The sequence below is a fragment of the Colletotrichum fructicola genome, assembly GCF_000319635.2.
Source record: "Colletotrichum fructicola Nara gc5 chromosome Unknown KSG_Nara_v1_contig01, whole genome shotgun sequence".
NCBI lineage: Eukaryota > Fungi > Ascomycota > Sordariomycetes > Glomerellales > Glomerellaceae > Colletotrichum > Colletotrichum fructicola.
This window is the reverse complement of record NW_027094051.1, coordinates 2,302,325-2,327,722: the sequence shown is the minus strand read 5'-3', so window position 1 is coordinate 2,327,722 and position 25,398 is coordinate 2,302,325. Positions and strand designations below refer to the sequence as shown.

Here is a 25,398-nt window from a genome sequence, read left to right as displayed (position 1 = left end):
GTCGTCGTCGTCGTCGAGGGCTTGCTGACCAGGACTGACGATGCAGAGTTGTCGCAAAGAGAATCCACAAATCAGAATGACCAGAATAGCGGTCAAGTGCCGGATTGGCTGGTGCACCCGGCCAGTCGCCGTCGGTTGAATGTGGCTGCCGGAGTTGCTCAAGACGGTGGAACCAGGACCTTCTGTCGTGCATGGTGAGCGTTCAGGGTTGGTGGGAATGGAGAAAGAGAGAAAATACCTCTCTCATCGTGGAGGCAAGCGTCCCGTCGTCCGTCAGAACGAGGACAATGGCAATGGCGTGCAAGCTGTGCGATCCGAGGGCCCGTCGAAGGCGGAAGGATTTTCAGAGCCTGGGTTACAACAACGGCGACGATGACAGGGGCAGATGCTTGCCTCTCCCCAGTTTTCTCTGCTTTCTTTTCCAACGAGTGGTTGCGTGCTCAGTCGTCTCGTACGTCTCTAGCGTCATTGTTCGCCAGTCGAGGGCTCTTTGTCAAAAAGACCGTCTGCCACGTTGATTCGACGAGAGGTGTGACGAGTTGAAGTCTCGTGCAGGGCTTCGGGACCAACCGTTTCTTAGCGCCTGTGATGCAGCAGGGATTTAAGCTCTTGCCAGAGGGCCGCAACGGCCCCGGATTGGCTGCTGGGTCCTGCAGCCACAAGAATCGTGCATGATTATTGACCAAGGGTCCCTCGCTAGCTCCACAGGCGGAGAGGAGCTGTGGCCACTTGAAGGCGGGAGCGCAGCGACTGACAGGGGCTCTGCTCGCGGGGTTTGCATGCCCGCCCCACATTGTCCGCCCGCTAGAGGGAAGAGCGCTGCAGCCACGGGCACGTCCCTCAGATGTTCAACAGCCCAATCTGCCCGTACCTGCTCTGAGAGTGAGTATTTCGGCCAATCACATCCTCCTAATACTCTTCTCCTCTCTCTCAACAAGGCAGGTTTGCTGTCTGCACGCAAGACTCGTCGGGCAAGGTCCGCCGATGATCTCCCGCCGACAATGGGCAGCTGCCAGCGAGCGGGCACCTCACAGCACAGCATCTTTCCATCTCTCACCACCATCCATGAACGGCGGACGGACACGGAACACCCTAGGTCGTTACCATACCATCCCTTCCTCCTCGCCGTTCATCTGACGGTTCGCATGCACCAGTTGGCAGCAAAGCTTACGTGATGGACCTATTTCTGGCGGCCTAATTAGCCGCCCAGCTTTTGGTGAGTGATCAAATTAACCCTCTTCCGGACTCATATCCGGGGCTAATTTGGGCATCTAGATGCCATCGACTTTCACGTCACACCGTCTAGCCGCTGTAGATGTTTGTCATCACCCGCAGATTCACGCATGACGACTAACAGCAACCTATTTTTATTTTACCCCCCTTCTGCGTGATTTAACCCGCTTGGCGGTCAGTTTAGCCCGCATCTCATGATCCTCCTCACATCGATAGTTGGGCTAATTTTGGAATTAGCTCGACTTCCATCTCGGAGCTTCTGGCTCCTGTTCTCCCGGCCCCGCGAGCATCTCACCTTGGGCAGGATGCCGTCAATAACGGTTGTCTCTTGGCGGTTGCGACCAACAGCCCCCAAGCCAACCTCCACATCATCCGCACGGCTACTGTGCCTCTCCAGTGCACCCTCGAGCAAACTCTCAGCCGGGGTCATGTTGCTTTTTCGCGCTCCAGCCCGCCCAACCGCCCGCAGACAATGACAAACACGCTCCTCGGCCTGCCATCATCGCCAATCTCCTCCTCGCCGTCCACCGAGCCGATGTACATACACGATTCAATACCCATCCCGCCCGCCTGCGCCGCACTATTGCCTGCCGTTCGTCAGGCTGCGTGCCGCGGATAACGCACGTTTTCCCGGATGTACGCCAGCTAAATCCTATCGCTATCGCTGTGCCTCTCAGCCTTAGGTTCAGTTCCTGCCGGCACCTGGTCGACATCTATGCTCTGCTACGCTGCCTCGTCCGACTTTGATGCTTTTGCTTTCAGCTGCTGCGGCACATACAACACATCATTGCATCTTTTGCGACCACACGGCCTATTTTCATGGATCGACCGACATCTGTGCCCTCGTCCCTGGCCGTGTCCATGATCACTCATTTCATTTCCTTTGCCAGAGGGTGGGATTGAGCCGTTCAATCGTCTCCCGCTGTCGCCAAAAACAAAAACATTGCATCCAAAATTGGGCGTCGAGTATGCTGTTTTCAGTTGGGCACCACGAGAAAACACGCCGCTGCCACGCCGCAATTTCGTTTTCTGCAGTATCACACATGGCATCGCCTCGTCAACAATGTATGTCGTCGGCCTCGTCGGTTTTGTCGTCGTCGAAAGCACGACACAACCATCGGAAGCTCAACATAATCCGCGGACGGGGATTGAGGCGTCGAAGTGTGCCCATTGTTCATCACCACTCGCCTGTTGTGGCTAGTGTGATGTGATCCGATGTGAATAGCGTTGCTGAACCTTGAGGGTTCCCGATATCAGATTGCAGGGAGGCGGCCGCTTGTTGTTTTTTGCGGAGAACATGGCCGTCGCCTGGGCATCCCAGTCTTCCCGCCTTTCCGCCAACAGCTCGCGAACGGCGCGACATCCGCTTGCTTCTAGACCCCAGCCACCACGCACGGCACATCACCACAGACCCTTGTAGGGCTCGCAGATTCTAGCGCAGCCTGGATGAGGATGGGCCGCATCGTTTGCCTTTGACGAGAATGGAATGCTACCACGGTTTACCCTACGTCCGTAACCCTCTGTAGGGCCAGCAAGCCGTCGCAGGTGCATTGCGACGTCGTTGACACTCAGCCCGCAAGACAGGCAATTGTGGGTGAAGCTCCAAATCTCACGAGGCGAGGAGACCCCAGCCAACCCCCTCAGCTCCAAGCTCCAAGCTCCATACCGTACGGGAACACTGTACCAAATCCATGTCCTCCCGCCTTCCCGCTGAATCGGTGGATCTAACCTCCCAGGTTCAACCCCCGACTTCTGCCCAATTCACTCAAATCCCTTTTGCGGCACGGATACCTTACACAAATCCTGCACTGCTTGAACCGAACGGTTCACCAGGGTCAGCGAGGATGACGGTCGCAGAAAGTCAGTTGGATGCCGACCCCATCGCAACGATGACGGAGTTTGCATGAAATTCAACGTCGCATGTAAGGGATTCTCAGGATGACTTGCAGCCCTACAAAATGCATTTCCAATAGCCGAGACAACACAAATACTGCTGGGATTCGACGGCTCGTCACCAACATTCAGTGCTTATTGATAAATGATCAATCTCGAATTCGAGGTTGCATCCAGACCTGGACGCGAATGTCAATGACAAAAAGAGCCCTTGAATGCGTTCATCAACGGACAAGGCACCCCTCGTCCCCGTTGTGATATCGACTGCAATACGACTCGTGGCAGATTGCCAAGCATAAAGCAGATCAGCCTGGCATCTCAGGCTCTCAGCATAAGCTTGCCCTGTCGATTGCGAAAAACGGGCGCCCATTTTCGACGATTCACATGGCACTAGTGGACTGCCCGTCGACGGACCGAAATCACAATGACCTGCATCCGTCTCGCTCAGGCCATCTATTCGTATGCGCCGCATCGCCATGCGATCTGACAAAGGAAATTTCCAGGGTCTCGCGAACGGCCACAACGAGGCAACTTTGGACCTGCAAACAAGGACTGAGAAGCTCAACACCATCAAGAGCTTTCCGCATCGCCGCGATCCACTGGCTGTGCTTACTTCAGTTGGAGAGTCGCCCATCCACAGAAGATGGTGCGAAACTCGCATTAGCCCGCCATCATGTGAGAGCGCGTGAGAACGTGTTCTAGGAGGTTCATTGGAGGGCACAAGTTGCGCACTGGAGACATGTCTGGACAACCTCGTCCTCTCACGAACACACACACACACACACACACACACACACACACACACACACATACCACAGAATATGAGCGCTCAAAGATGCGCCAATTCGCCCCGAGGAAGACCTTTCCCAAGCCAGAATCGACCCCCTGGCCCCATTGTGGGCTGAGGGGTGTGCACTGTGCACTGTGCTCTCCTTAGGGTTAGCCATGCTCGATGATCCTCCTCCAGGATCAGAAATTGAACTCGGAAACCCTGGCCCAATTGCTTTGGGGATTCAGCCATTCGTGCACATGATTTTGAATACCCGTCGGGTAGACTCGGCCGCGGAGGTCATTAATCGACAACCAATTCTCCATTGCCGGGGTTTCCATGAGGCATTCGCATTTCACCAAATCACCATCTCACTACAATTGTCGACCCCAGCTAGGTTGTTCCGCCTTCCGTTGTCAGGTGCTTCCATTCAACACCCGGACTCCGGTCGGACATCACTTCGTTGGATGCCGTTGAACTCAGTGAGACATCGCGAGCTGGCTCTGCTTGAGACATTGTACCATGGTCGGACACGTCTCCCTGGCGAGCGGAATTCATCGGATGAGGTCATCCCCGAAGATGCCAGGCAACGTGAAGAGTCGGTGAAGAACGACGAGACCGTCGACCGCAAATGATTCACATTCTCTCTCGTCCCGCCCGTCGGGTCTTGCCACGGCGTTTCTATTGTCTCGGAGACTGCATCGAACACCGCCTGGAATGGATATCGAAGACGGGGACGCATTAGCGGGCGCGTGCTTCCTGCTTCCCTGCAGAGCGTCACACTGCTAACGCAAGAACGGGGTTCGATGTTCACAGCATCCTTAGCCGTCAATGAGTCAGCGGGAGAGGGAGGGAAAAAAAACTCGCTGTGGTGTGGTCCAAAGAAGACATGCAGCGCTTTTCTCGCTCCCTTACATGTGGAGTGTGCGGGTTTGCTTCACCGACAACGACACACGAGAATGCGATGTATGTCGCGCAACTCAAGGATCGCAACCCAAGGGGCTGGGGAGGGTAACAACCGGATACTATGTGGCTGCAGCGGGATCCAGCGAAACAATGCTCCCGCTCTCCGCGACTGGGTTGACCAGAACACCATCGCTTTGCCCAGGCCGGACGAGAAATCATACTGGTTCAACAACAGATTTCGCGATACCAGATCCTGTAGAGATCATGTCGAATGAGTGAGAGCTAAATCCTGCGCAGTTCGATACGGCATGGCTATCAGATATCACCATTAGCATGTCACCACATCCCCAATCTATCCACTTACACACGCGGTGTGTGCGTGTGTGTGTGTGCCAGAAGCGAGCCTCTGCTCTCTCCAATAGTCGACGACGCAGATTTGTCTCAACTGACTCTGCGGGGTAAAACTTGGACTCTCCGAACTCTTATCGTACCACCATCTTGAGACTCCCAAATCGCTCAACCACTCAGTCGTCTCCGTCAGCCACCCCTTCTCGCCCTTCCAAGATGGCTTACCTGATATACTATCCAGCAAACAAGGCCAAGAAGATTCGTTCCACCGCATCAAGCTGTGCGGGCTTGCATCGGGAGCACGCATACGGACTGCAAGAGTCAAATACAGCTCCTGCATCAACCATGTCTTCTCGTCACATTTTGACCGCCATCTGCAAATCCCATGGGATATGAAGTCATACGTGGGTGAAAGGCGACAAGGGCAGTCTATAATCTTGTGAGAGAGTCGTTCTCGCTGCGGTCAAATTTCCCAAGCAACGGACGGTGAGCCAGTCGTGCAGGTCATGTGCCTTGAAAGAAGCTCATCTGGTCACGTTGTCGTTATCGGCGGGGGCCCATTGGGCAGCAAGTACAGGGACGTTTGATTTGCGAGCGAGCTGAGGGCAAGGCGAGGCGGGCGAGGCTAGTCGTGATCAACGGGCAGCGCCGACGGTTACACGCCATGTGGAGGAGGAGGATCGCGAAGGGCCAACGGCCTGAGTTGAAAGCTTTTGACAGGACCCATTGTGATGCGGGATAGTCCCATCGCACTATTCGTACCTACGCGAACAAAGGCTCGCCTATGAAGACGTGCGAGCAAAAGTTCGCCTCATCTTGAACGTCCCGTGAAGAGAGGCCGTCTTGAGAGGCCATTGGCCTCGTCGCCCCCGGCCGGAAAAGGAGTCTCAGTTTGATGGATTTCTCCGATGGAGGCCCGACGAGCAAAGCAAGTGGCTGCAATGGATTGGTGAGGGGCAATCGGTTTATGATGGTGGGGTATCTAGCCTCTGGCCACGAGCATTCGAGACTCGTCGAGATCGGAGGTTGCGGCGGTGGCTGTAGCGAGCCGCCGGGGGTGCAACGTTGGATAGAACTCAGAAGCCGGGGTTGAGGGCTTTCTTTTTTAGCCTTCCGCCGGTGGACGGTCAGCAAGCGAGTGGCCGGTTGTCTCTGGCTGCTTCCGCCTCCGGAAAGGCAGCAAGAAAGGAAGGAAACGGCGCAAGTGCTGCAAGAAGCGATGCAGGTCATTGTGTAGATTCTGATTTCCCCAGCCAAAGGGGTCCGGCGCCATCTTTGCGACGGCGCCGTTGACGGCATTGGCATGGCGGGATGGCACGGGATGGACGCGAAGTTCTGGTCCGGTCCACATGTCCATGGCACGCCATTCCCATTGAGGTGTCAAGATGCAAAGCCTGTGCGCCAGGTCGGTCTGGGGAAGGAGGACTTGATAAGATGAAGGATGGTGATGACGGGAGCGATAGTGACAGTGACAGACTGGCTGGCTAGTTGATGAGGATGGTGTGGTGTAGGGCGCCGCGGCGGCGGTGGTGGTTCCCTAGAGACTGAAAAGGGAGCCCTGCAGAGGGACTAGGTGATGGATGGCGGCGAGCGGGACGGCGGGTAAGCAGCTGTTGCTTGCTGCTTGCTGCGCGCTGGTTCTTCCGCTACGGAGTTGCTGCGAGGTCATCAAGAGTGTGTGTGCCGGGGAAGCTCATCCTGCCCGTGGGCCCTGGTCGAAGGGTGACATTGCAGAGGTGATGGACAGGGCCTGTAGATTTTGACTCGATGTCCAGAGTGGGGAAGCCGAGAGTGAAGGCGAGAGAGAGAGAAAGCAGCGAGTCGAGGGCGTACAGGAGGAAGATTGCGGGCAAGGACGAGGGGACGACAAGGAGGAGCAAAAGCGTGGCATCGGGGGTGGGTGTGTCGCTTCAAGGTGAGAAGAGGAAGAAGCGATTGAATGAGTGAGTGAGTGACGAGAGAAAAGGTCCGGTCCAGGGTGTGAGGTGAGTGAGCGAGCCGAGCTTAGCGTGGCAGGTGGTGGATGCGGCATACGGACCTTGTGCTTGACTGTGAAGTGATGTGTAGCTATGAACAGTGCACTCACAGCTGTGGCCGGCCCCCACTTAAAGGCAGATGTCAGGCGACGGCGACTGGCTGGCGGCGGCAGACGCTTGGAGGTTCTCGACAGGACGCGGGCGCTTAGAGCCCGTGGTGGCAGGACGGGGGTCACTGGTTAGGTGGTGTTCTGTCTTATTTTCAGCCAATGGCGTGTTAGCGCTTCCTTAAATAAAGTAGCACAATGTGAATTTAGGCCAATGGGAAGCTCCAGCGCCGCCTCGCAGCTTCGCATTCATGTCCGTCGGCTGCGCTATGCACGGGAGTTTTCCCGCATCCGCCCAATCAGCAGCGAGGGACGGGGGTAGCTTCGCGCCCATCCCGACCCTCCATCCTGGTCTTCTCCTCTGAGCTCCATCCGCATCAACTCTTTCCATTGCTCTGCTCTACTCCTCTCCTCAACCGCAGACTGCAGTATCTGTACTCGTTCCACACAGTCAGTCCTCTGCATCTCTACCTGCCTCTCTCTCTTCAACCATCACCCCTTCTCTCATGCCGGCCGGCTCTTCCTGCTGTTCCTGCCCAGTCGGGTCTGGGTCTGGCTGCTGTGCTGCGTCGTGCCTGCGCCGTGTGTGTGCTGAGAGTGCGTCTGGAAGCATGGCATGGCTTCTTTCTCCTGCTGCTCCTACTTCTTCCGGCTTCACTGCAACTGCAGGTGCAAGTGCTTGCTGCTCGGTTGTGCGCCGTTGTCCACATGGATGTCGTCCGGCACACACACATCTTCACACCCCCCTTTTGGCCGGGGAACCAGGTCCTGGCCAAATTCCCTCTTCTCCTCACCACCTCTCACCTCTCAACGGCCGCGCAGTACGGATACGCACCCCAAGATATCCCGCCGGTGACGGTCTCGTTCGCCCAGCCCCGAAAAGGGCCCCCCTTTCGTTGCTCCCTCGTCTATCCTCGTCTAAGTATTCGTACGCCATGCCAGGCCATGCCATGCCATGGGGTCCATGGGGTCCATGGCTGGGCCCGTCGCCCGCACGACCACCCGATCCACGCAACCACTGGGGCCACTGGGCGCTATTATTATATTCTTTTTCAACCTGACAGACACCCAGGTGAGTGCCTGGCCTGTCGACACTGCCGCTATCGCCGCCGGCTGCGAGTGCTGCCCGTCGAATCACACCAGAACCAGCTTGCATATGGGCAAGGGGGGTCAATACCTACCTACCTTACCTCCCTAGGGGATTGCTGTGTGTGCGTGCGTTGCGTTGCGTTGCGCTACAGTAGCAAGGTGCTGCTGGCTGTGTGATCCGACCTCAACCACCATGGGTCTCTCTCCTCCTCTTCCTCCCCTCTCCTCTGCCAACCCCGGTAACTATTTACCGCCCAACTCTACCAGGCCCCTGTTCATGGACGCACTAGACATACATAACTCGCGGTAGGCGCCCGTCGTGTACCGCATCCCCTCCTTCTTCTCTTTTGCGACCCGTGGCATACCATCCGAGCATATCCAGCTTTGCTTTGGTTTTGGTTTCTTTTCCTTTTTGTCTGCTGCTGGCTTCATTTGGCTTTCCTATCTTGATTCCCAAACTCGAGTCGTCCCAAGCGTGCGTCTCGACTATCTACAGGCTTCATCATCAAGAATATCTCTCCCCCTCCCCATAGACCAAAAGAGCTGCCGGCAACGGCGCTGTTTTACCCGCCTTCTCGGCCGGAAAAGCAAAACAAGCCCCCAGAGAGGCTGCACTGCGCTGTAAGCCGCAAGCCGGTTACAGCCAGCTCAAGCCTCATTGTGACCCCACTTTCCGCATTTGCGATCTCACTTACACACATATAAACAACAAAATGGTACGAACTTTCGCTGCAGGCTTTGGCTTCTGGTATCAATGATGCTGACTCTCCTGTCGCAGGAATATGTACACGCATACGCCAGGGGTGACCGTCACCTGCATCGCGAGATGCGCGAGAAGGTTCCCATGCGCGACACATTCTTTGGCCTGAAGAGCGAGCCTCAAAGGCCAAGTTCAGTAGCAACCGAGTTCATGGATATGGAATGGGACGATGAAGTGCTCAGCGAACTTGAAGACAACTCTCCGCGTATAAGTGTCAACTCGGTAAGTTCCCGCGCACGGCAACCATTACTTTGCAGTTGCTAATTTGCGCGCAGTCGAGTGGTCAACCCAGTATTACTACTCTTTCGTCTTACGATGAAATCCCAACACCGAGGTCAAGCCAGGGTCGGGTGGCGTACCCCGATATCCAGTCACTAAACAAGCCGATCGAGGGACCGTCGGGACCGCATCTGTTTCGCTCTTCTGCGGAGAGCTATTTCGACGAGGCCATCTTGACTCTGTCTCCTGTCACTCCAAAGACAGCACGACCATTTGACGACTTCAAATACACGAAGCTGCCGCCACCGCCGGTACCAAGACAACAAAATGGTCCTTTTCAATTTACCTATGAAGAGTTTCAGTCGAGAGAGCTTGTCTCGTGGACCCCTGAGATGGTGGCGCAGTCGATGCTTAATGCTGGCATTGAGCTCTCAGTCGCTGGCCGTTTCGTGGAAAACGACATCAACGGACCCATCCTCATCACTTTAAAGTTTGAGGATCTTAAGGAGTTGGACATCCCGTCATTTGGCATGAGGACAAGAGTGTGGAACCAAATCCAGCTTCTGCGCGACAGCAGGCCGAGCTCTCCTCGCGCTCCGACGCCCATTCAAGATGAACCGAGTCGCGAAGTCAAGAAGGAGGCCCGCGAGATCAGGGCGGCAGAGCGTCAGACAGACGAGTGCAGCCTCAAGCCAAGAAAGAGCAGCAGGAGGAGGCAAAAGAAGGCGTCCCACGACGACATCATCACCCCCATGGAGTCTGTGTCGATTGTCGGCATCGAGCAAGTGGTTCCCAAGCCTCATCACTGCCCGAAAGGAGAGGACTGCTCCCGTTTCAAAAAACAGCAACGTCTCATCGCGGCGTTCAGAAAAGAGCATCCCTTCGTCGATATGGAGAAGGAGACGGTGGTCATCACTGGCAACCCCGGCAACCCAGAGACCGCCAGAGCTTTGACTCCCAAGGAGATTCTTCGACCCATCTCAGACTCGGGCCCGTCAGTCGTCGCATCTTCTGACGTCCTGGGTCCCGGCAACGCCACACCGTTGCAGTACCTGCAGGAGGCTACTCTGCGAAACGTCACCTCAAGGGATCCTCAGGATAACGTCCGTCAGTTCCTTGATTTCCAGAGACGCCAGAGCAACAGCGTCCCTCCTACTCCTCCCTTTGAGATGGGCGCTCCTGCTATGAAGCCTCAGCCTGATGGTCTTCGCAAGCTGCCGAAGCTGTCCATCCCGGGCAAGCAGGCTCCTGTCCGTCCCAGCAACCTCAGAGCATCCACGGTGCCGCCCGTCACTCAGCCAATCGACAGAGTGATGTCTCCTCAGCAGCAGCAACAAAGCTTTGTCCCGTATGTCATGGACCGAGCTGAAGCCATGTCGCCAGACTTGCAGAGCCCCGTCAACCCTTACCGTTTTGGTACGCCCTTCTCCGAGATGGACGTCCCCGTCACTGCCATCCCTATGGACCGTGTCGCTCGCGACATCTCCCAGTCCGTTCCCCCTGAGATGAACTACCGCGCAGGCACGCAGAAGCAGCAGCCCCTCGTCCGCACGCAGTCGCGCGCCTCTGCCCGCCGTCCCTCGTTCCCTGTCCTACCTGCCCTCGACGAGAACAATGCTACTCCTATCGCTCGTACTTCTCCCAGGCACTCTTCTCCTCGTTCTCCCCGTTCATCCACCCGCACTCAGCCTCTTCAAGCTCCTCCCCGCGTCAACTACCCCTGGTCGCCCGTTGAGCGTACCCACCCCTTTGAGCAAGCCATCCCGCCCATCTCTCACCTTGCGGGCGCCATTCCTGTCAAGCAAGCCGTCGAGGAGGCTCAACGTGACGGTGTCACCTTCCAGGGTCCCATGAAGAAGCGCAAGACAAAGATGCTTCGTCACGAATGGAACGATACCTTCTGCACCCTCAAGGGTACCCGTTTGGCCGTTCACAAGGACGAGCGCACCGTCGACCGCACTCTTGAGTACGTCGACATTGACGACTACGCCATTGCGTGCTCCAGCCTGGCTTCGCAGAGCAAGCTCTCCGCCGCCTTCCGCGCAGTACACTTCTCCTCTCACTCGCGCGAGAAGAGCGACCCCGTCGCTGCCTTCAGCTTCCAGCTTATCCCCCAAGACAAGAACGCCGCCAAGCTGCGTAAGCGCGAGAGCGCCCTGAACGGGTTCACCCACCACCACTCCAACTCGACCTCGTCTGTCCCTGCCGAGGGTGCCAACGGCACTGGTAAGACTCACCACTTCGCCGTCAAGAGCCGTGACGAGCGCATCGACTGGATGCGCGAGTTAATGCTTGCCAAGGCCATGAGACAGAAGGGTGATGGTTTCGAGGTCAGCGTCAACGGCAACATGATCTAAATCTTCCTCCTCTCTCGCACGACTAATTTCCTTTCCGCGATCTTTCAATCTCCTGGGAGGCGAAAGTCATACACAAAACAAAAATAAACCAAAAACACCCAAAACAAAATGATGATGGATAATGACCCGCGTTTGCATTTCTTATTTCACTTCAAAGAAAGCAAGCACGCACCCTGCCTCAGGACCCAAGTCTGCAGTGGCTCAAAAAGGATACCTTCTTGTTTACGCGTCTGCTTTTTTGTTTGCTTGTTTCTCTCTTTTTCATTGCGTTGCATAGTTCTGGATAGCGGCATTTGTTATATCCTTGCTCAGATTCTCCTCCCCCCTTTACCTGACGCCGGGTTGATGATGAATTTTTGACGAAACCAAAAATACGGGGGGGAGGGAAAGGATAGGAACGGGGATTTGGTTACTGGCTTAATCTTTTTCCTCTTTTCTACCAACCTTGACCTCATACTACCACACGACCTTTGCATACAACAAACATCACCACACACAAACACGCCCCTCAACACTCTCCGACGAAACGAAAAGACGCTCCTTGATTTTATATAAGTTTAGGGATGGCACCTATGATACCTAGCTAGCTTCTGTAGCTCGAAAATGAGAAAGAGATCCGTGAGGGGCTTCGTATGAGGCCTGGGTCTGGTTATGCATGACTTTTTGGTCTCAACTTGTGAAGTGGATTCATGTTGCGAAGTGACTAAAAGATCACGTGCCGGGTGGTACGTTGTAGGGATAAATCGAATGATTACATGTCGCCCTTGACCAACCTTCCCAGCTTAGAACTTCGGGGTCTATGTTGGAGACATGATGTTGAAGCTACATCGTTTGAGGCAGTCCTGCCTCCTTTGCACTTAGCAATCAACCTGAAAATAAGTATTAGAGAAACACGAAGACAACAAATGTAAACGGAGACTGGTATAAGTTAGGCCGTAAAGTTTCTCATTTCTTTTCTTGTTTTTGAAGAGAACAAGTTGTTGCCAGTAATCTCAAGGTAGTTGGGGTAAATGCTATACCCACAAGTGACGAGGTCGATTTTTTGTTCTCAATGGTATCACTCAAGAATGGATCATTCCAAGAGCTTAAATAATTGGCTAAAGTCAACGAGTTGCCAATAAAAGAAAGGCTGTGGCTGAAGTCGCGTATCCGTCAAGAGTATTTCTATACTTAACGAGCTTTTGGCAGCATCTCGGTAATCGATAGACTGCCTAAGCGTCTATACTCTTGAGTCTGTAAATTCATACCACTTTGCAGATCTGCAGTGTCTTTCATGTGGGCTTTACTAGAAGTAGGAGGGAAATTATGCTTGTAGCCTGGTGTTTAGACGTGAAGTGAGGGTTGGAGAAATTTGTATCCTGATGTCGGTAAATTCATACCACACTCCCTCTTTTACCAAATCATGTAACGTTCCTCATATCTACGGCATGTTATGTCTCTTCACATCACCTGAGGTTTTGATGATGTGCCAATGCTGCTGAGCGTCGCGCTTTAGGGTAGCAGAGTTCCAGACTCGACATAGCCGGGAAAACCATTACGCGAACGACATTTTAAGGAGTGGTACGCCGCTGATATCTTTGGTTTCCGTGGGCTGTAGTTTCTGCGACGCCCATCATGATGTACGTCGGTAGCTCCGTCAGGGTCAAGATTGAAGTCATCCGTCATTGGGATTGTGTCACAGGTGCAATGAATTTGGAAAAGCTCGGCCGGTAGGGAGTCAGAGCAGGGCTCCTTCTGTGAGTGATGATGACCGCCGTACAATCTGGGTCGAGCAGTACATGAAAGGGCCAGCAATTCTGCGGTCGAAATTTCCCCCAGACGCAGCATCAACGTCAACTAAACCACCTGAGACTGCATCAAGCCAAAGAGCGTGGTTGCAGCGGGTTGAGATATTTAGTAGTACAGCATAGTACATTTTGGCTTCATCTGTATATGCGGATGTCTATTCATACAATTCTTTTTTTGTTGTAATTCCTACATCACCACCACCGCCGCCACAGCGCATATCCAGGCGGGAGATCCGTATCACAGGATCTCAGCTTCATTCCTGACTGCCGTGGTTCACCCTCTCCCATGCAACAAAACGCCTTCATCGACTTCATGCCCTCATGGCAGGGCGGCTAGTGAGATGGGCCGCCTCATGCACGGCCTGCCAGTCGATAACCTCCCACCACGCCTCAGCAAACGCCTTCTTGCCGCCGATGCCGCCGACGCCGAGGCCGTAGTCTCGCAGCCACGTGTGCTCCCACGTGCTCAGGCACAGGACGGGGTGGGCCTCGAGGGCGCCGGGGGGCTTCGAGCCGGACGTCTGGGCCTTGACGACGTTGTCGAAGTAGGGCCTGGCGGTGCCGGTGTTGCCGACGGTGTTCATGTCGACGTTCTGGCCGCGCCAGTGGGCGCCCGGGTACGGGCTGCCGGCGAGGTAGGTGGTGAGGACCTTGAACTCGTCCTGGGAGTTCTTGACGAGCCAGACGAAGCCCGGGCCGAACATGGCGGAGGCCGTGAGGATCATCTCGCGGCGGAGGGTCTCGATCGAAGAAAAGGAGCGGAGGAGCGAATCGGCCAGCGGCTGTGGCATCGGTTTCGGGTCCGGGGTGAGGTGCTTGAAGAAGAAGTGCGTGTTGTGCGCCATGGAGGCGTGGTTGAAGATCGGGGCCTGGTCGGGGTCGCGGGCCGTGGCGAGGATGATCTGCTTCGGGTCGCGGGGCTCAAGGTCGGTTCCTGGGAGGGTGAACGTTAGCCCTCAGTCTTTCTCCAGGGTCCAATTGGCGTGTGGCATGTCATTCCCCGTTGGGAGCTCCGGGGCAGTGGTAGGTATATCGCAGGCTGGTACATGGCGAACGAGGCGAGGAGGAACAAGACGAACCTGCTGTCAGAGCATTGAGCTTGTCGATCATCAGCGTCATGTACTGCGTCCAAGCCATGTCGTAGCCGTCGGCGGAGAGCAGCCCCGGGACGCCCTCGTTGAAGTCGTGCCTCAGCTGGGGCACGTAGTGCACTGAGCGCTGCTGGCGCACCACTCGCGCGGCCACGCTCATGCGCGGTATCCTTAATGTTGAGCGGAACATGGCTGTGTGTGTGGTGGGTGGTGATGTTCCGCCGCGTTGGTTTCGACCCGTCACGACGTCTCTCCCAAGTCTGGTGCAAGTCGCTTTTTGGTGGTGAACTTTTTTTGGGCGGCTCGTGGTGGTGCGTGCCGCTGCAATTGGCGCTTGGTGGCCTTACGATTGAGGCGTGAACGGTGCGCGGTACATTTTGCCCACTTTAGGGGGGTAGTTCGGCCAATGGGGAAAGAGGGGCTGCTTGTTGGTGATGGCTTCATCAGGACTTACAAGCTACGTTCCACGTCCAACATCAACATCTTTGCATCTCATGTTGGTGACCATATTGAATTCGGCCCCCGGGAATGCGACCCAAGCTCTGGGTCGATTCCTACATCCTAAAGAATGACTTCCGTTTTGAGCAACCCGAACCACGATCATCAGCAGACCGGCAGTCTGCAGATTCAAGCTCAGGCCGTTATGCAACATGCCACCGGAACACTCTCATCTGTCGATCACCAACATGAATGCCATCGAAAACAGGAGATGGGAATAGCAACACCAACGGCGGCGGCACGTACGACTCTTGACCCTGGCCGCCTACTTAGCCGCCCATCTCTTTGAAGGGCGCTTAAAACCGTAAGGACGCATCGCACAACCCTGACCCTGGAGCACCGTGATCTTGACGCGGAGACGATCGCGTGGGCGGCTAATCTCAACCTTACTAGTGTGATCATGCGGGAGAGGTTCTGCCATTCCATGTTTGCCCAAAATTGGACGCGCTTATTCCAGTCGAGATCGGACGGCCCCGGCATGCGTCGCCTCATTTTACCCCTCTTGCTGGACCGATGAAGGGTGCCGAGGCTCGTACAGAGTTCACAACAGTTGGGACTGGCGCGATAGCGGGCTACCTGACAATCCCTCCTTCGACATGATCATTTCGAGTAGAACATCAATATTTGCCGTTGCCAAAGCACCCTCATTAAAATTCGCGCCTCCTGATTTAATTCGCTCTACATTTCGTTCCGTCAACTCGGTCGCCCTCTCGAGATTAAGAAGCACATTGCATATGTCGAGTAGGTATTGGCTTAGCACTGAGACTAGATCTCCGTTCCTAGCTGCTTCGAATTGTTGAGCTCTCAGATGTTCAAGACCTTGAACAAATCTGTCTCTTCGCTTTTGACACCACTTCCTTCCAATGATTAATCTGAATAGCTTTCGCTTTGAATTGTTGATATATGGCCAAGACTTAACGCCGATACACATGCAGCCGACCTATGCCAAATGATCATCCTGACCCAACGGATATCCCCACGGAACACCACCAAGCACAAGAACTCCTTATATACAAAAGGCCGTCAGCCTCAAAATCACTCCTCCTCATCCTCAATCATGCCGAGGACATCCAGCTCGGTCTTCACGAGCCGCTCAAACTCCTCCCTGTCAATGCCAGACGAGCGTGCCAGCAGGAAGAGGCTGCGAAGGCTTCTTGACACGTGCTGCTTTACGCCGAACTCATTCGCGCCTTGCTTCTCGGCGGTCTCCTCGAGCTTCTCGACCATGCGGCTTCCGTTGCTGCTGGCGCTTGAGGCCGGGCGGGGGTGGAGAAGTACGGCCGCCCGGTCCTCCTCTTGGCTGTGGATGGAGGGCGAACGCGGCGGCTCAGCCATCGTCCAAGAGCCGTTGGTTTCGGTGAGTCCTGCCTCCGAGATATCTTGGCTGACAACGGTACCCAGACCCAAAGGCGGTGCGACATCGAAGCCCTCGACCTCCTCATCGGGATCGTGAGCATCCATCGCCGGCTGCACAGAATCGTATTGCGCATAGTAGGCATCCTCTGCCGAGTCTGTACGGAACGCACCGAGCTGCGACGCTTGCGATGCGTGTGGTGCAGGCGAGCGCTTGACTGCTGGCGTTCGGTTGGCAGGCGTACGAGCAGGCGTCGCGTCATATCGGTCCCAGTAGCCGTCATCCTCATCCTCGTCGGCGTCGGCAGCGTCAAAGCTTGCAGCCGGGGTTTTGGAGCTGCTCGTCTTCGATGCCTTGTCGTCTGCATGGGCCTTCTCAGCCTCCGCGATGGTCGAGTAGCCACCAAAGTCGCCGAACGGAGCATTCTTGTCGACGACGCTGACCTCGCCGACTCTCCAACCGTCACCGCCGCCGTCCTTGTCGCCGACGCAGTAGATGAGACGAAACGACAGTTCGAGCTCCTCGAGTACAACGAGCGCCTGCAGCGTCTCCAAGTCGAGTCGCCTGTATCGCGTCTTCGCATCGTACTCCCAGTCCACCTCGACCTCGCCTGATACAGGATGGGGTTCTAGTCTACCGCTCTGGACAATCTCGCTTAGTCTTGCTGCCTTGTCTGTGTCGTAGGCAAGCAGGCGAATCCAGGGTTCAGTGCTAGACTCTGAGAGGAGCTGAACTCTTTGCCTCAGGATTGGGCTGAGCAGCGGCAAGACGCCGATGGCCGGCTGTGTGGAGATAGAGGCAGGAGGCAAGGCGGGCAAGATGGGAGCCAGCAGGCCGCCGATGTTGGGCATAGGCGGTGATGTTGTCGTCGCCATTGTGGTTGTGATGTTGGAGGTAAAGATTGGTAGTTTGGGATTCCTCGCCAACACTCCTCGCGGGGGATACGTGGAGTATTATATGGGAGGCAAGGGGCGGTGGCCAAGTCACAGAGACGGCGGTAGTAGTAGTAGTAGTAGTAGTAGTAGTGCGGATGGCCAGGTGTACGGTAAGGTAAGGTAGGTAACGATATCACATGCAGCCACTGCTGGGGGTAGATGGATGTCTTGCTGGTCAGCCTGACTCGGAAATCTCTGCCTTGGCGTATCGAAGTTGGGTGAGTAGTAAAGTAGGTATTGAGAGAGCAAAGAGATAGGATCGTGACGACACAAGGGGAAGTCGCGTCTATGATAAAGAAAACGGAAAAGAGGAGGAGAGGAAGGCGGGCAGAAAGTCTAACTCGGTCGAGTCGACGGGGCTGTTACGCAGGCGGAACGGCAGTCGGCGGTGCCATGGGCGAGCTTGAGGTGCAGTGTCCAGTTGCAGTGTAGTGTCTAGTGTCGTGTCGTAGGCTCCGTGTGGCTCCTGCCCCATCCAGGGCTGGACTGGGTGACTGGGTTTTCCCGCTGGTCGCGCATCGAGTTCAGCGTTCGGTCGGGGGGCTGCTCCCCACACTGAGGGGGGCGAGGGGCGGCCGGGACGCCAAGACAGGCGGTTCCAGCCAATGCGGAGGCACCTCAAAGGCAATTGCGACTCCGCCTAGGGGAGTCGTCTCGGACGGAGGGAACCACTAGCGATGAGCCAATGACCTTGCCGCATCTTGCTTAGGAGCAGGCCGCTCGAGCGCAGAGACACTGACGAGCCAACTTTGGCACGTGTTACTGGAGCCCCCAGAATCCGGGTGAAGCTGCCCACTTGCCTCGACCTGCCCTTTTTTAGGTCGTCTTCCATTCGTCTCAACTTCGCTGGTTTCTTACCCCGACGACAGGGAAGTACATTGTGGCCATGCTGGACCTCGAGAGTACCCTCCATGCCCATCTGTTGCCGTCCCTCGTTGCCGTACACCGAGTCTTTCGCTGCGAATTCAAGGTACCTTGCTGCCTACACTACTCGAGTGCCCCTCGAAACAGCCAGCTGCCGGGCATTGATGAGACAAAGACATTTGTCAGGACGCTTCCATGGTAGATTCACATTACGATACTTTTTCCAAACATTCGAACATGTCTTGGTGATTGTCTACCTACCGACATCGTCTTTCCTTCCGAGTCCTGATAAGGTCGTTTCTTCTCGGCAACTCCTCCTGACTGAGGCGTTCCCCTCTCATCTCTTTCAGATGCTAATCCAGATGGGTAGGTTGCCAACCAGTGTCGTCAGAGCTGCCAGTGGTCACAAGACGCAAGCAGTCACGAGAACATGGACAAGCACGCAGCCTCGTGGTTTTGATGAGATCAAAAAATTCCTCCCAATTCTTGCACGTCTCGCAACGAGTCCCGTGAGATGGCAGCCCGCTCTCGTCGACCATCAGTCCAAATAAGACTTGCATTTGCATCTTGCATCCGCTCTCTCTCTCTACGTCTTTGATCCCCTTCGCCTGGCCCGCACGGGTGAAAGGGACCAGACCCTGCGTGGCTATGCCCACTAAATTTGCATGGAGAAGGCGGGTGCCCCTGCTACAGTGACGCCCGCAGTGGGGTTCCAGCGCGCTATCTCTCCCAAGATGCAGTGGTGAATCTCCCTGACAGCGCGCTACCATCAGCATTGCGTCACAATGCTTGGGGGGTCCTGGGCGTGGGTGGACGGGAGCTAGGTATCTCACCCAAGATGTCCATCTTAGGTAACCTGAAAATTTCCCACGCGAGCGACGAACAGACGTCCAACGGAATTGAGATTAGCCAAAAAGAACCAACATCGAAACGAACAGCGGACAGACCCTCGACATTCGGTTTCTAGCCATCACCGGGACGATCCTCAAACAAGTTTCTACTCAATTGAGACCCCTCAGCCTCACTCGCTGGAGCCGCCATCTGGTTGTTTCGACTTGCCGAGCAGTGCCACGCCGATAGAACTGCGGGAAGACGCCCCGTCGTTGAGATCTCGGACCGCGCCGCTTGGACGAACTCCCACAGACACGCGACTCATCTGACCCTGATAAACCTCGTCCTACGGTCCCGAAATCAAGTCGCGCATCTCCGACGACGACCACTACGAGCTGCCCTGCCAGTCTCGTCCTCCCTTCACACGCCTTCTACGCAGGTCCCCACGAGGACACAGCCGGATGCATGTCGCCCAGCGGCGAACGCCTCAAAGATGAGGTAAGGCGACACTGCCCCCACGAACGGCCTCTCCGATTTCGCTGCCGTCATGTCTGCATGTGCTGTCGAAACGTCACGATGCTTACACACTGTCCGCCCAGGGCTCCCGCCTGCAGGTTGTAACGGCCGGCGCCACCGCCGGTCTGTTTGCTCGGTATGCCATCCATCACCTGCCAGATGGGAAGTCAAAAACTTGTGACCCAACGCTGACTTGAATGGGAAAGCTTTGTAATCGCTCCCCTTGATGTCGTCAAGATCCGCCTCCAGCTGCAGTCACACTCGCTCTCCGACCCTCTGTCGATCCAGACCGCCAGGGGCGGGCCCGTGTACAAGGGCACTCTGAATACCATGAAGCTGATCATCGCGAATGAGGGAGTCACAGGCCTGTGGAAGGGCAACGTACCAGCAGAACTGATGTACGTCTGCTACTCGGCAGTCCAGTTTACGACCTACCGCACGACGGCCCAATTGCTCCAGAGTATCTCCGATAACCGACTCCCCAACGCCGCCCAGTCCTTCATCGCCGGAGCTACCGCCGGAGCTGCCGCTACGACGGCCACATATCCGCTCGACCTACTGCGGACTCGCTTTGCCGCGCAGGGGAACGAACGGGTGTATACTGGCCTTCGACACGCCGTCACCGACATCTACCGAGACGAAGGACCCCGCGGCTTCTTCCGAGGGCTCGGGCCCGGTGTGGCGCAGATCGTACCGTACATGGGCATATTCTTTGCATTGTATGAAGGTCTGCGCTTGCCGCTAGGTGACTTGCATCTACCATGGGGCGGTGGCGACGCCACGGCTGGTGTTATGGCCAGCGTCATGTCCAAGACAGCCGTTTTCCCCCTTGATCTGGTGCGGAAACGTATCCAGGTGCAAGGCCCCACGCGATCGCGATACGTGCACAAGAACATTCCCGAGTATCCCGGGGCGGTGCGTGCCATGCGAATGATCTTTGCGAGTGAAGGCATACGGGGACTGTACCGCGGTTTGACGGTCAGTCTTATCAAGGCCGCTCCAGGAAGTGCGGTTACGGTGTGGACTTACGAGAGGGTCCTGAGAGTGTTGATGAGATTAGAGAACTCTGATGAGAAGCGATTTTGACTTGGGAAAATGGAATATAGAAGGGCATATGATACCCCATTATAGAACACAGGATTGGGCTTCGTTGAAAAGCGGCGGCTCTGTTTGAGCAGAGGAGTAACGGAAACCACGAAGTTTTCAAAATAGAGTCATATCTAGACCTAATACATATCCAGTTGGGTTCATGTTAACGGAGTAGGAAAACTTGGGCGTGAAGCAACTTGCGCTGCTGAGATTGATGCTCAGCGTTCGGAGTCGGAGTTGTCTTTTACCCTCACAATCTTCTCGTCGCACCGTGAGCGAGAGGTCTTGGCAAAGCGCTGAAACTTGCTGGTCTATCAATACTGAACGCAGACTCGCTAGACAATCGCGGCTTGACACGGCGTATGCAACCCAGACCTCGCACCAGCAGACAACTTTTTAGTTCTCCAGAGGACCATTCTCCTTCAACCCCGTCACCTCACCGGCATTGACCCGATCCGCCCGCTCCGTACACTCCTCAATGACCTTCCAGAACATGGGAATGTCGAGACCGCGGGGTATCCTGACGCCCTCGCTGCCCGGCTCCAGCAGCTTCGCGACCGTCCTGCCCAGCTGCGCCTTGCCCTCCTTCGCATCCTCAAGAGATCCCTCCGTGATGACGGTCAGGTCGAAGCGCTCGTGGTACTTGACGCAGTTGCCCTTCTTGGTGTCGAAGTCGTAGAAGGGGATCTCGTGCTTGGTGCCCGTGAGGACGGCGGCCACGGCAAGGGGGTCGTGGAGGGGCGGGCCGGCGGTGATGCCGAAGACGTCGCTGTACCGCCAGTCAGTTTTCCATACACACGCACACACAAGCATATCATCACACATACCTATACGTCTTGGCAAAGAACATAAGAAGCTCGACCAGCATCTGCCGCAGCGTGGTCTTGCCCTTACCCGTCTTCTCGCCGGCGGCGTCCTTCCCGTACAGCAGCAGCTCCCTCACCTCCTCCGTGGCGAGGACCTGGTGCGACAGGTCGAGGGGCACGAGGGTCGTCTTGGCCGCGAGGGCCTTGTTGTGGAACACAGCGGCGGCGGCCTCCGGGTCGATGATGATGTTGAACTCGGCCCAGGGCGTCCAGTTGCCGACGCGCGCGACGCCGTCGACCTTGCCCATGACGATGTCCGTGAAGCCGTCGCCGATGGCGCCGCCCATGATGCTTAGCCCCCTGATGTGGGCGACGAGGTCCGGGTACTTTGCGAAGAGCTGCGCGACGTTGGTCAGGGAGCCTGTGGCAACGAGCCAGGCGGTGCCGGGCGCCTGGGCGGAGAGGGCGGCGGCCATGGCGTCGATGGCCGGGGTGGTGCGGTCGGCAGCCTTCAGGGGCTGCGGGAGGAGGTCGGTGCCGTCGAGGCCGGATTCGCCGTGTATGTCGGTGGCGGCTTGCATGGGCGGCCGGGCCATGGGCTTGGCGGCGCCGACGTAGACGGGGATGTCATTGTGCTTGCCGATCGCCGTGAGGATGGACGAAGCGTTAGCGGTTGTCTTTCTGGGATGTTGTTAGTATGAAGTATTCATGCGTACGAGGGGGTTCATCGTGTGTATGGCTTACTCTAGGGGGGCGTTGCCGAAGACGGTTGAAAGGCCCAGTAGCTTGATTGTGGGGTGGTAGGCGGCGAGGAGGATGGCGAATGTGTCCTGGTGAGGTTCGGTCAGCGTGAGTTTGGTTTCCGTACAGGCCGATAGTGGCTAAGTGCAGTGTCGTGCATGACTTTTGTTTTGCATGCGGCGTGTGAGTAAGAGACTCATGAGGCATGCAGGTTCATCATGGCCCCCTCACACCACACAACAAGATGACGGCGGCAACTCACATCGTGGCCCGGGTCGCAGTCCAGCCAGACTGGGACTGTGGGTTCCGTCAATTTGAGGTCAACCATGGTAGCTCAAAAAACTGTATTATCCAAAATTGAGGGATATGGAATTCCACGGAATCGCTGAGGATGTCGGACAGAGATGAGGGCGGCGGACAGCCAGGTATGCGAGGGTTGGCCGCCGCGGCAGGTAAACAGCCACGGACTGGTCGCCGTGCGCTTCGTTGGAAGCGTTCCCACTCACAGTGGATAACACCAACCAAACGGGCACGGGGGCCCCTTCTCTGGGGCTTTCGATACGGGGGCGGGGGAGCCGTTGGCCTAGGAAAACAGACGGAGACAGGCGGAGGATGGGTGGATGGGCACCTGGGCGGGTGCCCAAACGGGGAGAAAAAAAGATTGGGCCAATCTCATCACATGATAATCATGTCTGCGGTGTTTTATTTTGATTCTGATTAGACGAAACCCTATGAACGGTCTCTCCTGTCACCTTCACTGGTGCCTACGCCCTACAGACACACGGAGTGCCGAGATCTTGGGGCGGTGGACCCCACGGGCGATTACCTCAGAGAAACACTGCGAGACGAAGCTTCAAGCGGAGGTGCGCGGCTGTTGATAATGAGGCGGTGTCCTCCGAGCACTCGACATGCGCCCGTTTCGGAAGGTCCAGCAGACCCAGCACCACCACCGAAAACACTTCCGTGTTTGCCGGGTCTCGCAGCAGGTCATCTGCTGCTGAGTCATCGAACTCTGATATCTTCAACGTCATTTTTCCCTCTGAAGCTAGGTTAGGTCCATGTTGCCTCTATGCAGCACGCCTGAGGCAGTGATGAAGGCATGCGATATGTATGTCGTCCAGGCGGCGTTGAGAGGCCAAGACGAGACAATCAAGAGGGCGTGACTATGACGATGATACTGTTGGTCGCCTTGCAAGTGTAGCCATCACTTACTTGAAGTTACGGCTTTACTCACTATGCTGCCTCCGCTATTCAAGACTTCTCCGCCGCCTTCCGCTGTTCCATGACCCTCAACACATCTGCTGCGTTGTTACCGTCGCCCTTTCTTTTCTTGGGACCTCTCTTTCTCTTCGTCTTGCCACCGTGTCCACCCTCGTCGTCATCGTCGTTGCCCCATTGAGACAACTTAATTGGTTGGTCGTCAAAGTCGGCCTCATCCTCAAATCTGCTGGTGCCAAAGCCCATGTCCAGATCTTCGGCATCACGGTCGACCGACTCCAGCATCTTCCTGCGACGTGCCGCGCGGGCCTTGGCCTCTTCGTCGTCTTCATCCTCATCATTATCCTCTTCCTTGTTTGCTGCTCTGAGCTGTGCGGCCCTCTTGAACGCTGCCATGATTGCAGGGTCTTCCATAGAGGGTGCCTTGATGGATTGTGATGAAATAAGCTCCGTCTTGGAGTCCTTGAAGTAATTGCGCGGGGCGGCTGGCTTGGGAGGTGGTGCCATTGATGTCGAGTCGGATTTGGGTTCTGCCTTGGCGTCCTCCTTCGCCTCCTTGTCCTTTACCTCGCCTTCGTCGTCCTCATCCGAATCGCTGTCCATGCCAGCAAGCGGATCGTAGTCGTCTCCCGCGTCGGCGAAAATGTCATCGTTGTCATCTTCCTCGGCTTCCTGCTGCTGCTGCTTCTTGTAGAATTCAGGAACCTCCATGCCAAGCGGCTTCGCGTCCTTATCCGGAATGAACTCCTTCCTCTGCTCTTCTTCTACCCCTGGTTGTACTTTTCGGACCTTTCTCTTCTCGTGACCGTCTTCGTCGACGATGATAAGAACCTCGCGGCCCTTGCTGTCTCGCTCAATGCGAGTTCCGGGCTTTTGCTTCGCTCCAATCTTCCTGAATTTGTCGCCCAGATTGTCTTGCGCTGCCTTTGCAGCCGCTCTTGCAGCCTTCATCTCCGCCAAAATCTGGTCTCGTGTTCTCTTTTTCCCAGGTGCAAGCGCTATAGATGCCATCTGGCCCTTCTTCTTGACCGTCTCCTTTTCGATAGCTTGCACCTCTGACTCCTCCAATTCGTCGAATGCTTCATCAATGTCCTCTTCGGGGGGCGCCTCCTCCTTCTCTTCTTTGTCTTTTTCGTCGTTCCAAACGTCTTCACCTCTTCGTATCCTCGCCAGGAGCTTGAAGTCCAACCCCTTTACCAGATGCGTGCTGGAGATGTCGCCTCCTGCAATCTCGTTGCGGAGCTTCTCAAACGTCTCCTTGTCAATCTCCTCGTTCTTGAGTGACTCCTCCAACGCCTTTATCCTTTTCGCACGATCGTCTTCCTCTTCATCGTACCGCTCTTTCGATCGGTCCACGTAGCCTTCGGCGAGTCGGGATCCTTTGGGCGCTGACGATCGGAACTTCTTCTGGGGCTGAGCTGCTTGATTTCTAGCAGCAAGTTGTCGCGCAAACTCGTTTCTAGGGTTCATGCCACCAACAGACCGGCTGCAACACGCGAGTTAGTCAGATACTTGAAGTGATGCATGTCAAGGAAGCTTACGGCGTCATTGGGATGCTTGACCGTTGTCGCGATCCCAGAGCACCAGCGCCAGATGGCGTGGCGATGCCTGGAGTGGCTCCATTACTGGGTGATGATGACTTGGTTGAGTTCGCGCCTAGCAGCTTCCGAAACTGTTCGTTGTTCATGGTCGCGGTTCCTCGACGGTTGTTGGGTCCGGCAGGTTGTCGCAAACAAGCAAAACAACGAGCTCTTGTAAGTCAAAGTGCTTAACGCCGAAAAAAGGTTCCCGTACTTTGGGCGGGTACAGATTAGTCATGCAACTTGACAGACAGGGGCCGTGCACTTACACGCGTGAAGGCCCCACTCCACTTTACGCGGTCATCCGCGTCGCAGGCATCTACGCCGTCGGTGCTCCGTCAAGAGCATCTCATCGCCAACTCACTTGTGCGCCCCGGTCTCGATCCCCGTATCACACGGGCGCTAGCTATCCTTACTCTTCGATGAAGATG

At 55.9% G+C, this 25,398-nt stretch overlaps 8 protein-coding genes across 8 annotated transcripts; 4 read left to right on the top strand and 4 right to left on the bottom strand.

The window, feature by feature from the left end:
- Nucleotides 1-9,034: 9,034 nt before the first annotated feature.
- pob1 lies at nt 9,035-11,657 on the top strand (the record flags this gene model as incomplete). Its single annotated transcript, XM_032032184.1, has 3 exons — nt 9,035-9,037; nt 9,100-9,303; nt 9,357-11,657. 3 exons carry the CDS (start codon nt 9,035-9,037, stop codon nt 11,655-11,657), a joined length of 2,508 nt encoding a protein of 835 aa, XP_031888306.1.
- Nucleotides 11,658-13,755: 2,098 nt separating this feature from the next.
- CGGC5_v000675 (mitochondrial 37S ribosomal protein mS42) lies at nt 13,756-14,725 on the bottom strand (the record flags this gene model as incomplete). The annotated part of the gene is made up of 2 exons (XM_032032186.1): nt 13,756-14,378; nt 14,524-14,725. 2 exons carry the CDS (start codon nt 14,723-14,725, stop codon nt 13,756-13,758), a joined length of 825 nt encoding a protein of 274 aa, XP_031888507.1.
- Nucleotides 14,726-15,225: 500 nt separating this feature from the next.
- CGGC5_v000674 (uncharacterized protein) lies at nt 15,226-15,633 on the top strand (the record flags this gene model as incomplete). Its single annotated transcript, XM_066150705.1, has 3 exons — nt 15,226-15,275; nt 15,325-15,337; nt 15,427-15,633. 3 exons carry the CDS (start codon nt 15,226-15,228, stop codon nt 15,631-15,633), a joined length of 270 nt encoding a protein of 89 aa, XP_066009996.1.
- A 435-nt stretch (nt 15,634-16,068) lies between these two features.
- On the bottom strand, nt 16,069-17,262 carry CGGC5_v000673 (uncharacterized protein; the record flags this gene model as incomplete). The annotated part of the gene is made up of 1 exon (XM_032032187.1): nt 16,069-17,262. One exon carries the CDS (start codon nt 17,260-17,262, stop codon nt 16,069-16,071), a length of 1,194 nt encoding a protein of 397 aa, XP_031888506.1.
- Nucleotides 17,263-18,350: 1,088 nt separating this feature from the next.
- CGGC5_v000672 (uncharacterized protein) lies at nt 18,351-18,646 on the top strand (the record flags this gene model as incomplete). Its single annotated transcript, XM_066150704.1, has 2 exons — nt 18,351-18,479; nt 18,557-18,646. The coding sequence occupies 2 exons, from the start codon at nt 18,351-18,353 to the stop codon at nt 18,644-18,646; spliced, it is 219 nt and encodes a 72-aa protein (XP_066009997.1).
- An 836-nt stretch (nt 18,647-19,482) lies between these two features.
- On the top strand, nt 19,483-20,619 carry tpc1 (Mitochondrial thiamine pyrophosphate carrier 1; the record flags this gene model as incomplete). Its single annotated transcript, XM_032032188.1, has 3 exons — nt 19,483-19,515; nt 19,617-19,669; nt 19,740-20,619. 3 exons carry the CDS (start codon nt 19,483-19,485, stop codon nt 20,617-20,619), a joined length of 966 nt encoding a protein of 321 aa, XP_031888509.1.
- A 399-nt stretch (nt 20,620-21,018) lies between these two features.
- URH1 (Uridine nucleosidase) lies at nt 21,019-22,497 on the bottom strand (the record flags this gene model as incomplete). Its single annotated transcript, XM_032032189.1, has 4 exons — nt 21,019-21,391; nt 21,450-22,109; nt 22,173-22,258; nt 22,432-22,497. The coding sequence occupies 4 exons, from the start codon at nt 22,495-22,497 to the stop codon at nt 21,019-21,021; spliced, it is 1,185 nt and encodes a 394-aa protein (XP_031888508.1).
- Nucleotides 22,498-23,420: 923 nt separating this feature from the next.
- Nucleotides 23,421-25,074, bottom strand: CGGC5_v000669 (uncharacterized protein; the record flags this gene model as incomplete). Its single annotated transcript, XM_032032190.1, has 2 exons — nt 23,421-24,873; nt 24,929-25,074. 2 exons carry the CDS (start codon nt 25,072-25,074, stop codon nt 23,421-23,423), a joined length of 1,599 nt encoding a protein of 532 aa, XP_031888503.1.
- Between the last annotated feature and the right edge of the window lie 324 nt (nt 25,075-25,398).